We start from the raw sequence: 13,283 nt of genomic DNA, 5'->3' as shown, positions 1-13,283 counted from the left end.
ACCAGTCTTCCCTGGATAAAGTGACTCTTTCCAAGTGCCACCTGGTGGCTGCTTGGGGCATGGATGGGTAGTGAGCCTGGGTAATAATCCACCACAGGGTCTGACTGGAGGTCCTGGAACTGGAATTGTGCTGCCTGAGGAAGAAGAGGTCTGAAGGCAGGGCTTAGTGATAGTTTTCATTCATTCTTCCATCCCCTTCCCCTCCCTGGGAAGCCTGTCCTTAAATTTCTTGTGGAACTTAGCAATACTGTGTGAATCTGCCCAGTCCTGCAGGAAAGGGGTGGGGGAGGCCCTAGTGCCCCTAGGTGAAGCTGCAGGGTTGGGATGGAAGGGGGCTGGTTCCCCTCAACATGACCCATTTGGGACTGTGTGCTGTCAGTCCTAACCAGACCATATTGTCTGCTTAGACATCTCTGACTCCTCTTAAATGCATGGACTTGCAGCTAAACTGGAGCATTAGAGCCCATTTTAGGGGGCTTCCCTCAGTTTTTCTTGCCTGTTTTTAAACTGAAGCTGCTTTCAGCAAATTTGAGAAGGGGCTAGGGCTTAATTTCTAGTAGAGGAGTCAAGTTGCCTCCTTAATAAAATCCCCATGCCAAGAAAACAAGTGATTATTCTCCCATATCCCTGACCTGTAGATATCTTTGGGAACACTGTTCTTTATTTAAAGCATGCCAATAGCAAAAAGAAAACACTATGCATATGAACATTGTTACCAACCCTGACCAGCAGTGCCAAGGACCAGGCCTTTTCTCCTGGTGATTCCTTGGTACCAACAGGAAAACCAAGCCAAAGTGACTTTGTATTGTTTGTGTATGCAAGTGCACTTTTGTGCCAGAGAGAGAGCCATGTGTCACAGAGTGCCTTCTCCAAGGCCTGGGGAACCTAGAGCCTATTCTCCTGGGCCACTTTATCTGACTTTGAGGTCCCATTTACTGTGCCAAAGTCAGTTTGCCTCTGGTAGATAGTCCACAGCCAGGAAAAATCTTTCCCAATCTCCTGGAGTGCTGGACAGTGGCTGGAAGCCTATGGGACTGCAAAGCAAATCCCTGGTGTGGACCTCGAGCCCTTTGCTCCCATGCCTCCTTCAGCCTGTCCTCTTTCCTGCTGCTGGGAGCCCTCACCCTGGAAGGTTTGATGGGTTTGTCTTGCTTAGGAGAAGGGAGATGACTGGGTGGGAGCTTCCTGGGTGCCCCTACTGTCTTTTGGTTCCCAGGGATCTCTTAGGGGAGCCTAACCCTTCAGCAGACTTTCTTCCTAAACACCACTACCCCACTTCTTTGCCAAGTAAACCTTCTTGGACCCTGATACCTCCTTCCTCAAACCCAGGAGAGGCAGGATAAATGTATACTTGTGGGTTTGAGACATTGACTCTGTTTCAGCCTTTGACATGAAAGTCCCTCATATTATTGTTCCCTGGGAGCTCGTGCCATTGAATTGAGAATGTATAGTTATTTATTTTGTGTACTCAATTTGCAAATGTATATTGCATATTCAATAAACCTGCAGTCTCCCCCCCAGGATGACTGTGCCATCCCTGTGGGCCATGACTGCTTCCTGGGTTTGGGGTTGGGAAAAGAGGAAGAAGAGAGGGCAGGAAAAGAATAATGATGCTAATAATGAACACACACACACACACACACACACACACTAAAGCTAAGTGCTTTATGATTATCTCACTGGATTCTACAACAACCTTGGGAAGTTATTATCCTATAGAGAAGGAGACTAAGGCACCCAGGGTAAGGGCCTTGCCCAAGGTCACACACTAGGAAGTATCTGAGATCAGATTTGAAATCAGGTCTTTCTGGCACTGGGCTTAGCTCTACCCATTATAGCACTTGGATGCCTCGAATTGAGAACCTGATGGGATGATATAAAGTGACCTCGAATCTGTTGGGAGGAGTGGCTCCTCTTACCCTAAGCTCTCCCTGTCTACCCTTTGAAAATGCACTGCTTCCTTTTCTAGTCTGAGGCTGCCAGGCTCCAGTCCCAAGTGCCAGTAGGTCTTGGCTCAGCCTTCAAAGAAACAATGCCTTGGCAGTTTCCCAAAAGGGGTAGGGTTGTGGGGTGCCAGGAACTGAGTCTCTGGAGTGTTTCATGGCACCCCCCCCATACCTGCTGGTCACCCAAGACTTCAGTAAAGGAAGAACAAAATAGCTCAGACTTGAGAGAAGATAGGGAATTTATTGTGCTTCAAGGAATAGGAAGGGCATTGGGGTTTGTATGGGGTATCCCCAAGACCCCTTCCTCAAGCTCCTTAGTTGTAGGCCACCATCTGATTGATCCAAGAAGTAAATTTGCTGACACGTGTGTACATGGCTGGTGTCTGGACATTGCAGTTACTCGTTCCCCAGGAGACAATGCCAACTTGAACCCAGGGTGTTTGTGGTAGGTTGTTTGACCGGCACACAAGGGGGCCTCCAGAATCGCCCTGAAGAGAAATGAAGAGGATAAAGGCAGGTGAGCAGAGAGCTGGAAAAGCTTGTAGGTAGCTAACATTGGAGCTCTTGTGAGTATCCTTGGGAAGAGGAAGAGATGGTATTCTAAGAACTGTCTTAGGTTAAGCTTCTGATCTTTTGGGGGCTACTTCAGACTGTAGGGGCAGCACCAGGAGCTTTTGGATTACCTGGCAGGAGGAAGCTCCAGCACCTCCCGCACAAATCATGGCATCTGTGATGCGACTGCCCCAATACTGCTGGCACTGATAGACTGTCACCAGGGGCAGGACCACCTGTTGGAGCCGGGCTGGAGTGGTGTTGGCTGTAAGGACAGGCAAAAGTCATTCATTATTGTCCCCTTCTGTAGTGAACCTCTAGCCTGAACATCCTCCCAAATGGCTCTAGAGCCTGCATGCTAGGTCATACCTAACATTATTCCCATTCATTGTGAAGCCTCTCCACATACCTACACCACTGGTGCGACCCCAGCCTGTAGTGACACAAGTGAGGCCCTGGGTCAGGTTGTTGTCTGTGGCCAAACAAACGGGGGATATTCGGGAGGTGTATTGGACAGGTGAGGACAGCTTTACCAGAGTAAGATCGTTGTTCATGGTATTGGGATTCCAGCCAGGATAGGTGATGATCTATGGGAAACCATTATCAGTGAGGTTAGATAGGGGCCTAAGGAGAATGGTGAAGCTCTTCCCTGGCAAGGCCTGACAGGCACAGAAAGGACCATGATACAGTAGGGGACACAGGAATAAGTTGGTTGAGTCAACAAGGCTGCTTTGGGTTCAGGACTTGATCTTGTCTAGACTGAAAAGAATAGAAATTAATTGGGCCATAAATCTCAACGTGACTCAGGTCTGGGTGCTCAGATACCCTCTTACCCTTTGACTTGAGTGGTGAGGCCTGGGACCTAGCTGTTTACTAACCTCAGTACAGCTTCTTTCTACCTCGGAGAGCTGAGGCCTGTTGAACCAGTTCATTTCAGATGCTTACCTTTGAAATAGTCCTGACCTGAACAGGCTCTGCGTTAGATGATTGGTCATATTCTCCAAGGACAACCAAGTGGCGGCCTGGGCTGTGGCAAGAGTAAAATGTTGGAATGGATGGTTATAAAAGGAAAAGGATCCCCTTTGGGCCTGAAGAAATGGGTCTAGGCCCAACACAGCTATGGAGGAGAGTGGTGGGCCAGGACTTAATAAATAAGAGGGGTCACTGCATGGGAGGACAGAGAGCCAAAACTATTGGACTCTAGATGACCTATGCCTCTCCAGTGGCCTCAGTTCCTGTGATTTTGAAGGAATGTGGTCTTAGGGTCCTCACCTCACGTTACAATGAGCAGCTGTGATAACCCAGTTTTGATTGATGAGGGAACCTCCACAGAAGTGAAAACCATTTTGTTCCTGTAGGGGGGAGGAAAGAGGGGAACAACCTATTTAGGCTTTAGACTTAAAAGTTCACAGACTAAAATCATGAACATGTATCAGATCTGCTGAAGTACAAATATGTATCCAGAGTGTATACCCCTCTTTGAGGAGGCCACATGCTCAGACTGAAAGAACACTGGATATGAACCCTTCCTCTGTTATTAATGTTGACCTCAGTTGGAATCCTGACCTGGTTACTGGCTGCATGACTTTAGGCAAGTCACATAACTTTCTGGGTCTCATCTGTTATTTAGAGTTGGAAGTGATCCCAGCTGCCAACAAAAGAAAGGAGCTTCAAAAAGGGGGAACTTGCTACCTCTTGAAGCAGCCCATTGCCTTTTGGGACATTGCTTGTTGGTTAGGAAGATTCCCCAAGTGGCCTCTGTAATATCGATCCAATGCTCTTGGTTCTTGCCCACTTGAGCCAGACAGATGTGGCTTTATGTCTCTTCTGCATGAGAGCTTTTCAGTTACTTGAAGACAGTCATCTCCCCTTTCTCTTCCCCTTCCTCCTATCTATCTTCTCCACTTCCTTCCCTGATCATCATTTGACATGGCTCAAGGATCTTCACCAATTCAGCTGCCCTGCCTCAGAATTTCCCATCTCATCAGGGTTCTTAAATAGTGCTGCCCAACACCTAGCACAATATTCCATTTAGATGTAGGAGGGCAATCACTCTAATTTCTAGAAACTATCTATCTTAATACAACCCAAGATCAAAACAGCTTTTTCAGCTGTCACATCACAGTACTGAACTCATATTAAGCCTGTCCACCAACCTTGCCACTACCCAGAATTAAGATAAATTACATTATAAACATGTCTTCCCCATCTTATGCTCATGAAATTAATTTTTTGAACCCAAGTTTAAGGCTACATTTATTCTTATTGAGTTAACCCCTTATTAAATTCAGTCCAGTTCTCTAGCCCGTAGAGATTTTATTTTGGATTCTGATTCCATCATCTACTGTGTTAGCTATCCATCCCAGCATTGGTGTATCTTTGGATGTCACCTTATTTCCTTATCTATAAGTTTTTTTAGCCTCAGTTTCCTTATCTATAAATATGAGTTACTTCACAAGGGTTCCTGTGAGAAAGTGTTCATAAATAGGAGTATGAATGGAGGATAAAGGTAATGTCCAGGCAATGGTCTCCCTGGAACTGTACCACACCCCTCACCCCTACTACAAAGATTATTTCCTCTTTCTCAAAGCTGCTTTCCTGAAATGAAGCAGGGGAGGGGGTGTGGGGGGAGTGTCAGGGAGCTGTTTCACCTGGACCAATAAATCTCCTTTCTTTTCTTACTCCCTTCCCTTATTCCTGCCTCTTCTGTCCCCAACTCTTCCTTGCCAGAGAGCTAAGCCATTACCTGCAGAGACACTTGCCAAGGCCAGGAGCCTGATACAGCATTTACCCCATTGACAATCTTCTGTTTGAAGTTCAGAGCTGGTGTAATGGCGGGGACTCCACAACCTACAATAGGAAATACAGAACAATCCTATCATAGCTTCTTCAATTTAAGGGCTTATGTTTATAAAGTGATAAATTTCAAACTTTAACAACCCTATAAATATTATTCTTATTAAATGAGGAAACAGACTCATTAGATTGAGTTACCCATGATCACATGATTAAGGTCAGTACCCTAAGTAAAAACAAGTCATGAAAATTTTTTGGAGTAAGGATATAGGGAAGTTATCTCTCTGCTCAAAATTGCTCCCCTCATAGCCTACCTACCCTTCTTCTCCCAAACTCCTCCCTTCTAAAACTTGCCAGAATCCCTGCCACCATGACTCTCTTGCCATATGGACTATTTAGAGAGGGGAAACTGAAGCCTATGAATTGATGGGCAAGGGCTTATGGTAGTTAGGAGTTGAGGTTCAGCATGAGTCCTGTGTTGGTGGACCTCAATGAGCATTAAATCCTGAGCATGTTTGGAACTTGGAAGAAAATTGCAATTTCCAAATTGAAAGGGCTCTTAGGGAGAGGGAGAAACTGAGGAGTAGAGGTTCTTGGGAGAACTGGTGAAGATTTCCACCATTGTGAAAATTTCCAAGAGTTATGAAACAGCATAGTACAATGAACTTGGAATCAAAACACTGAGGTTCAAGTCTCTCCACTGCCTTTAAGGTGGTGGGTGATACACTGGATGGAGCATCAGTTAAGAGGGGACTGGGTGATAGGATGGGGAGGGAGCCAGGAATGGTGCAAGTGGTCTTAGCTTACCATAGGAAGAGCCAAGGAATGCCAGGCACAGGAGAGCCCACAGCACCAGCATCTTTGCTGATTTCTCCAGGCCAGGCTGTGGGGAAGGACAGAGCTTTATAGGGCTGGAGATCCAAAAACCTTGGGCCTAATTCCAATGTCAATCCAGCTGTGACTTTATTGCCCCTTCACATGCTCTGTTCTGATAGAGGAGATATGGAGAGGGTGGGGTAGACCACCTGCATTTCAGAAATCTCCCAGGCCAGATATAGTGGACATAGAAGGATGAGCTCCCTAGGCCTACAGTTATCAACAGGTGTAAGATTCCCACCAGTTTGATTGGGAAGTTTACCCTTCTTTCTGGAGCTATTGTTTTTCCCCACAGGAAGGTTGAACTTTGGATACGGTAAAGGCCTTCAAACAGTAATTCTGAGATCTCAAGAACCCGGAGAAAGAGGAGTCAGAGAAGTGGATGGGGAAAGAAAGTTCAATTGGAGACCCTCAGATGTTTCCCAATAGGCATGGATTTCATAGCCCATGCCTATCAGGACTTCTATGTTGATACTACCCTTCAAAAATAAGTAAAAATTAGGATTGATCCCAAAGATGAGAAAAGAAAAAGTAGTGTTTTTTTTTTCTGAGAGTTGGGAGTTCCAGTCCCATCTCATGACTTGAGTCACCTTTTCCCCAGGGATGAAATCCTGATTGAGAATTGAACTCTTTCATTCTTTACTAGTTGCCAAAAGCCCATGGACTAGAACTAATGAACACTTGGGTGATTGGTTCTTGTCCATTAGTGAAGAAGATCAAAATGTCATCACTGCTTGAGACAAATGTGTGTCTGACTGTGACTGATCAGACCAATATGAGCTCTGAATGCTCTACCACAGATTAGGTACAAATAGTCCATGTGAACACACTACACTTAGCAGTGTCATGTTTCCTTTGAGCTGCTTCCATTTTACCTTAGTCAGAAACTACAGCACCCTTACTGATGCTGGTGCGCTGTATCAGGAGGTCCTGTGTCAGTGTCTCCCAAACCGTACAGTCAGTTCTAAAATTCTTGGGTGTCTTGGTATTGCTTCTTCTGACCCCCTTGTGAGCACTTCCCCTGTGCGAGTTCTTCACAAAATATTTTTCGGCAAGTGTACATCTAGCATTCTAATGTGTCCAGCCCATCACAGTTGCACTCTCTGTAGTAATGTTGGAATGCTAGGCAGTTTTGCTCAAGAAAGGACCTCAGTGTCTGGTATCTTCTGCCAGGTGATCTTCAGAGTCTTCCTAAGACAATTTAAATGTAAGTGATTCAGTTTCCTGACATGGCTCTGGTAGACTGTCCAGGTTTCACAGGAATTTAACAATGAGGTCAACACAACAGCTCTGTAGACCTTCAGTTTGGTGGTCAATCTAATACCTCTTTTCTCCCACACTTTCTTTCAGAGCTTCCCAAATACTAAGCTAGCTCTGGCAATGTGAGTGTCAGCTTCATTGTCCATGTGAACCTCCTTAGAAAGGACACTACCAAGATAAGTCCACAGTCCTCAAAACTTCTCCATTTGCTGTAATCGATGGTTCCACATATGGATGGTGTGGTGCTAGCTGATGGAGCATCTGGGTTTTCTTGGTGTTACTTGTTAGACCAAAGTTAGCACAAGCAGCAGCGAATGGATCCATATAACCTTCAGAAGTTGCATTGAGGGCACAGTCATCTGCAAATAGGAGATTATGCACAAACACTCCCTCCACTTGGATCCTGACTAGTAGAGTTTTCAAGTTAAAGAATTAGCCAACATAGCGGTAGCTGACCTTGAGACCATGTTCATCCTCACTGAAGGCTTTTGATAACATGCCTGAAAACATCATGCTAAAAAATATGGAAGCAAGGACACATCCTTGTTTGACTCCATTGGTGACTGGGAAATCTCAAGAGCACCACACACTATCCAGAACCCAGGCATGCCTGCTATCATAAGATCAATATACAATACTGATGAACTTCTCCAGGCAACCAAATTTTGACATAATTTTCTATAAACCCTGACAAAGGCAATGAATACTTACTGGGGTAGGTGAAGATAGAGGGTTGAGGGAAAGTAGATGCATAACAGAAACAGTGATCTTGTACAAAGGATATTGGATTTCTGGGTTTGGAATCAGAGGACTTGTCTGTGTCCCAGTTTTGCTTCTTACTGCATTTGTGACCTTGACTAAGTTCCTCCCTGATTTGCATCTCATCCATTTATAAATGGAGAGGTGATCTCTGTGGTTCCTTGAGTTCTGGCTCCCATGGTTCATATGAACATGGGAGTGAGGCAACATAGAAAATAATGGAAGAGGGGTGGCTAGGTGGCACAGTGGATAAAGCACCGGCCCTGGAGTCAGGAGTACCTGGGTTCAAATCCGGTCTCAGACATTTAATAATTACCTGGCTGTGTGGCCTTGGGCAAGCCATTTAACCCCATTTGCCTTACAAAAAAACCTAAAAAAAAATAATGGAAGAAAACATGGATGGTGGGGAGGAAGAGCCTTATTGTGTCAAACTGAGGAACCTACAAATAAGTAATCAGTCAAATTCTAAACCCTCTACTGACCCACCCACATGTCCTTGTGCTGGATGCTGTGAGCAATGCAGGAGAAAGCAGTCCCTATAATTTGGGAAGGTTGATTTGTCAGGAAATTGGAGACCAGCATAGCCCATGATAGGAGTGGATGCCTGATGTGGCACAGACACCATCTAAAGATGAGAAGAGCAGGAATTGAGGTGGGGGGGGTGGGAAGAGTAGGGTTTATATCAGAATAAGTGAGGGGAAACTATAGGAAGTCGAAAGGTGGAAAAGTCTAGGTGCAAAAGAGTTTACTTTATTTAATAGAGCTAGGGTGGGATTACAGTCTGATAAAAGACTGAGAGAAATTGGGTTGGGGAGTGGAGAGAAGGAAATTCCTTTTGCGGATATGGGGACTCCTAGATCTATTTCCTTGCTAGATTGGGGTACAAAACCGGGTGGGAGGCTCTTTTCCCCCCTTTTCCTGTCCACAGCCCCTTATCAGTATCCAGGTGTAAGGTTCTCACCAACATACTCATAATTAGCTAGAAGAATTGCCCTTCTTTTCCAGGCTCCAAGAATCTTATCCTCCTGTCATTTCCTATCTGGGACTTTAATTGTCTTCTCCAACCCCCAAAGGCAAGGGAGAAATATATGGAAGAATGTTTGATCATCAGACTGAAACCACTTTGGCACATTTTACTTGAGACATTTTTCCTTCTCTCACTTCTTCTCCCTCTCCCTTTCTTTCTCCCTCTCCCTGTCTTCTCCCTCCCTCCCCCACATTCTGACATTTCTCTCCCCTCTTCTTTTCCTTTCTTTCTCCCCCTAGCCCAAAGGTCTCTATTTGGAGAGAATTAGAATGAAATTTTTTCAACAGGTGCCATCAGTTTGGGAGGGAATAGGAGGGGGTGGAATTTGTTTCCCATAAGATCAGTTTCCAACCTGAATACCAGTGGTGTCCACCCTAGAAAATCCAATGATACAAGGCACTCTCGGATCCCCTCTAACTCTAAATCTTTGATTAATTTTTTTTCAAATGCAGTTAAAAATTTTTTTTTCAGTTCTAAATTCTCTCCCCTTCCCTACTCAATGAGAAAACAAGAAAAACAAAACTTATTGCAAATATATATAGATAGTCATGTAAAACAAATTTCTGCATTGGCTATATTATTGCCATCTTAGCCCCTTCCTCCCAATAAAAAGGCAAAAAAAAAAAAAGGAAAAAAATATGCTTCAGTCTGTATTCTGAGTCCATCAGTCCACTCTGGAGATGGATAGCAAATTTCATCATGAATCTTGGGAACTGACATTGTATTAATTAGAGTTACTAATTCTTTCCAAGTTGTCTTTACAATATTGCTGTTACTATATACATACACACACACACACACATTTTTATATATATATATATATATATATATATATATATATATATATATATATGTATGTATTATCCTCTTGGTTCTGCATACTTCACTTATCACTTCAAACAAGTCTTTCTAGGTTTTGAGATGAGAAATTTTGAAAAGAAAAAATTGCAAACTCAATATGAAAAATATCACATATTGCTAAAAATAAATGCAAATAAATTCAAGTAGCTCTAAGTCTCCTTCACATCCTTTAAATTAATCAAGAAGTGAAATTGGTCCAACCATTCTGGAAAACTGTTTGGATTTATTAGAGAAATATTAATAAATTATTCATACTTTTTGACTGCAGTGATCCTACTATGTAGGCATATTCATATTCATTTTACTCTGTGGTTAGATTCTAGAATCAGAGCATAAGGCAAAGAAAGAGCTGTATATAATCAAATTTCCCTTGAAAAATTAAATTTTAAAACTTAATTTCTCACATGAAGTACAGTGGAGATCTTTATTTTTTTAGGAATATAATACTTTATTTTGTATATATATATATATATATATATAATATTTTCTTAGAAAATTCCTTTATTGATTTCTTTTGTTCTAATATCATTTATATTTGCCACTGTATTCTTCCTCTTTTTTTACACAGTCATGCCTTATGAGGTAATAATAATAATAATAATAATAATAATAATAATGATATAAGAAAAAGTTCCATGAAATTAACTGATTATCAAAAAAGCTTGATATTAAACACAGTATTCCACACCAATGGTCCCTCTAGCTCCATTAATGGTGTCCTAGTGAGATCATCTTTTCACAACTCCTACATATTAACTGTTCTCATTTTTTATTATCCTTACCAATTTACTGGGTTTGAGGTAAGTTTGTTTTGATTTGCATTTCTTTAATAATTAGTGATTTAGAGTGTTCTTTCATATATCTGTGAATAATTTGTAATTATTTTGAGAACAGTTCACTTCCTTTGACTACAATTCACTTCCTTTGACTACTTCTCTTTACTAAGTAATAGCTTTTGGTCTTACATATTTCTCTTCATTTCTATATATCTTAGATAGTGGATCCTTTATGATAGATATTAGATACAATGATTTCTTTCTCAGTCTTCTCTTAATTTTTAGTTTTGTTCATGCAAAAGCTTTTCAAATTCATGTAATCAAAATTGCTTATTCTATCCAGGACACTATTTTTAAATTATTTAATCCCTGCAGAAAGGCTAGAGTCTTTTAAAACAAGGTAGTCTGTATAAGAGTAGATGGAGCTGATGTAGTTGCTATGGAAACAGTTGAATGTAATGTTAAGTGTGTATTGTCCATATAAAATGTCTGTGTCAACATTGTCTAAATATGACTCATTTGGTAGCTATTTCTGGAAATTTCAGCTATCCCTCTTCAAGGAAATTTTTATTGTTTTTTCCTAGAGGTGAACAAGAGAAAGGCCATAAGGCTAGCCACTCTCTTTTCTTCATAGAAAGAAGGATACCAGATAGAATTTATGTCTATTAGGCCCTCTAAATATTGCTGGCCAGGGATCGTTATTTTTTACATTCAAACTACTTTACTCTTTAGTATTCTATAAAGCATGGAAAGAATTACACAAATTGATGGAGAGTGAAGGGAGCAGAACCAAGAGAACATTGTCCCATTAACAACAACTTTGTGAGTTGATCAACTATAATATATGTAAGCTCATCTCTGCAGTTCAGATAGCCAGGAAAACCCTGGGAGACCTGTAATGGACAATGCCATCCACATCCAGAGGGGGAAAAACTCCCCAAAATCCTCACAGAATCTGAATGGGTACTATGTTCACTTTTTTAAAACTGCTCTTATGTTTTTCTTTCCATCCCATGGTTTTCTTTCTTTTCTCTTAGTCCTAATTCCTCATACACAAAATGACTAATATATAAAAATGTTAAACATAAATGTACAAGCATACCTTTTACCAGATTATTTGCTGCTTAAGTGAGGGAGGGTGGAAAAGGAAAGTAGTAGGAAAATGTGTAACTTGGGCAGCTAGGTAGTGCAGTGGATAGAGCACCAGCCCTGGAAGAGGAAGACCTGAATTCAAATTTGAACTCAGAAACTTAATAATTGCCTAACTGTGTGACCTTGGGCAAGTCACTTAAGCCCATTACCTTAAATAAATAAGAAAAATTAAAAATGTGTAACTTACAAATATGCAAGTAGATGAATGCTGAAAAACTTTCATAACATATAATTGGAAAAATAAAATTGAAAAAAGAAGTTGGAACCCAAAATTTAAAAAAACGAATGCTAAAAATAAATAGTCCTATAATGAAAAAAATTTCCCATAAAAAAGATATTTTAAAATATCCTTTAATGAGCAAAGGATAACCCCAAACTTCGATCTATACACTTGATTCCTTTCCTCCAAATTGTAGTTACACAAAAGATCATCACAAATAATGGATAGTAAGTAAACCTAGTCTTTAATATTCATTTTCTGTAAGATTTTGAGTTCCATATTAAGCCCATTTATTCCTGACAGAGAGTGCACAGAAATGAGAGAAGTTATATATATATATTAGACTATATTAGAAAAACACAATGAATGAACTCTCTACTGAGAGTGAGATATCTTAACTCAATCAAGAAGGAGGCTCTGGTCATAGAAACTACCCAAAATATCTATGGACACAAGCTGGAAACCAAGGACATATTGAGGAGCCAGATTTCCTCCAAATATTTGTTTTTAAAGTCTTTTCTTTTATTCCCCAGAGTAGTACCTGAAGACAGTGGGGAACCAAATGTGTGAGAGTCTCTCTTTCAAAACAGAATGAAGAAAAGTATCTTTCCTCTTCAAAACTCTTGGGTTAGGGGCGGCTAGGTGCTGCAGTGGATAGAGCACCGGCCTTGGAGTCAAGAATACCTGAGTTCAAATCCGACCTCAGACACTTAATAATCACCTAGCCGTATGGCCTTGGGCAAGCCACTTAACCCCATTGCCTTGAAAAATCTAACCTCCCCCTCAAAAAAAAACACCTCTTGGGTCAATTCTGCCTGTCACATAGGCACACAGTAAATAATCACTTTCTCCTATCCAGAATCACACCTGTATAAGTAGCCCACAAAATGCCCTGTTTAAAACTTTGTTTACATACATTTTGTTTCCCACTCCATCCAGCCAAACTATTCATTGAGAAAGAAGAACAATGACTTCTAATCAGGGAGGGGGGAAAAACCCCAACAAGGGAAGCCCTAGGTGACAGGAAAATTGAGGATGTAGGCATAGATGACAAGACA

General features: G+C 41.8%; 1 protein-coding gene across 1 annotated transcript; it reads right to left on the bottom strand.

The window, feature by feature from the left end:
* Positions 1–2,172: 2,172 nt before the first annotated feature.
* CTRL (chymotrypsin like) lies at positions 2,173–6,232 on the bottom strand. Its single transcript, XM_074202151.1, has 7 exons — positions 6,102–6,232; positions 5,245–5,348; positions 3,771–3,850; positions 3,444–3,525; positions 2,908–3,085; positions 2,630–2,763; positions 2,173–2,434 (listed from the first exon to the last, which is right to left on the bottom strand). The coding sequence occupies exons 1-7, from the start codon at positions 6,151–6,153 to the stop codon at positions 2,261–2,263; spliced, it is 804 nt and encodes a 267-aa protein (XP_074058252.1). The 5' UTR covers positions 6,154–6,232; the 3' UTR covers positions 2,173–2,260.
* Positions 6,233–13,283: the final 7,051 nt, after the last annotated feature.

Source organism: Macrotis lagotis, chromosome 1 (assembly GCF_037893015.1).
Source record: "Macrotis lagotis isolate mMagLag1 chromosome 1, bilby.v1.9.chrom.fasta, whole genome shotgun sequence".
Taxonomy (NCBI): domain Eukaryota; kingdom Metazoa; phylum Chordata; class Mammalia; order Peramelemorphia; family Peramelidae; genus Macrotis; species Macrotis lagotis.
The sequence above is the reverse complement of the archived record's forward strand: the minus strand, read 5'-3'. Positions and strand labels throughout refer to the sequence as shown.

Bases quoted from the DNA above. Each gene is read 5' to 3' on its own strand.
- CTRL (XM_074202151.1), bottom strand. From the start codon at position 6,153: ATGCTGGTGCTGTGGGCTCTCCTGTGCCTGGCATTCCTTGGCTCTTCC. The intron at 3,851-5,244 runs GTAATGGCTTAG...TCCCCCCTACAG, and splicing joins CTTGGCAAGTGTCTCTGCAG to GAACAAAATGGTTTTCACTT. The intron at 3,086-3,443 runs GTAAGCATCTGA...GGTTTCCCATAG, and splicing joins AGGTCAGGACTATTTCAAAG to ATCATCACCTATCCTGGCTG.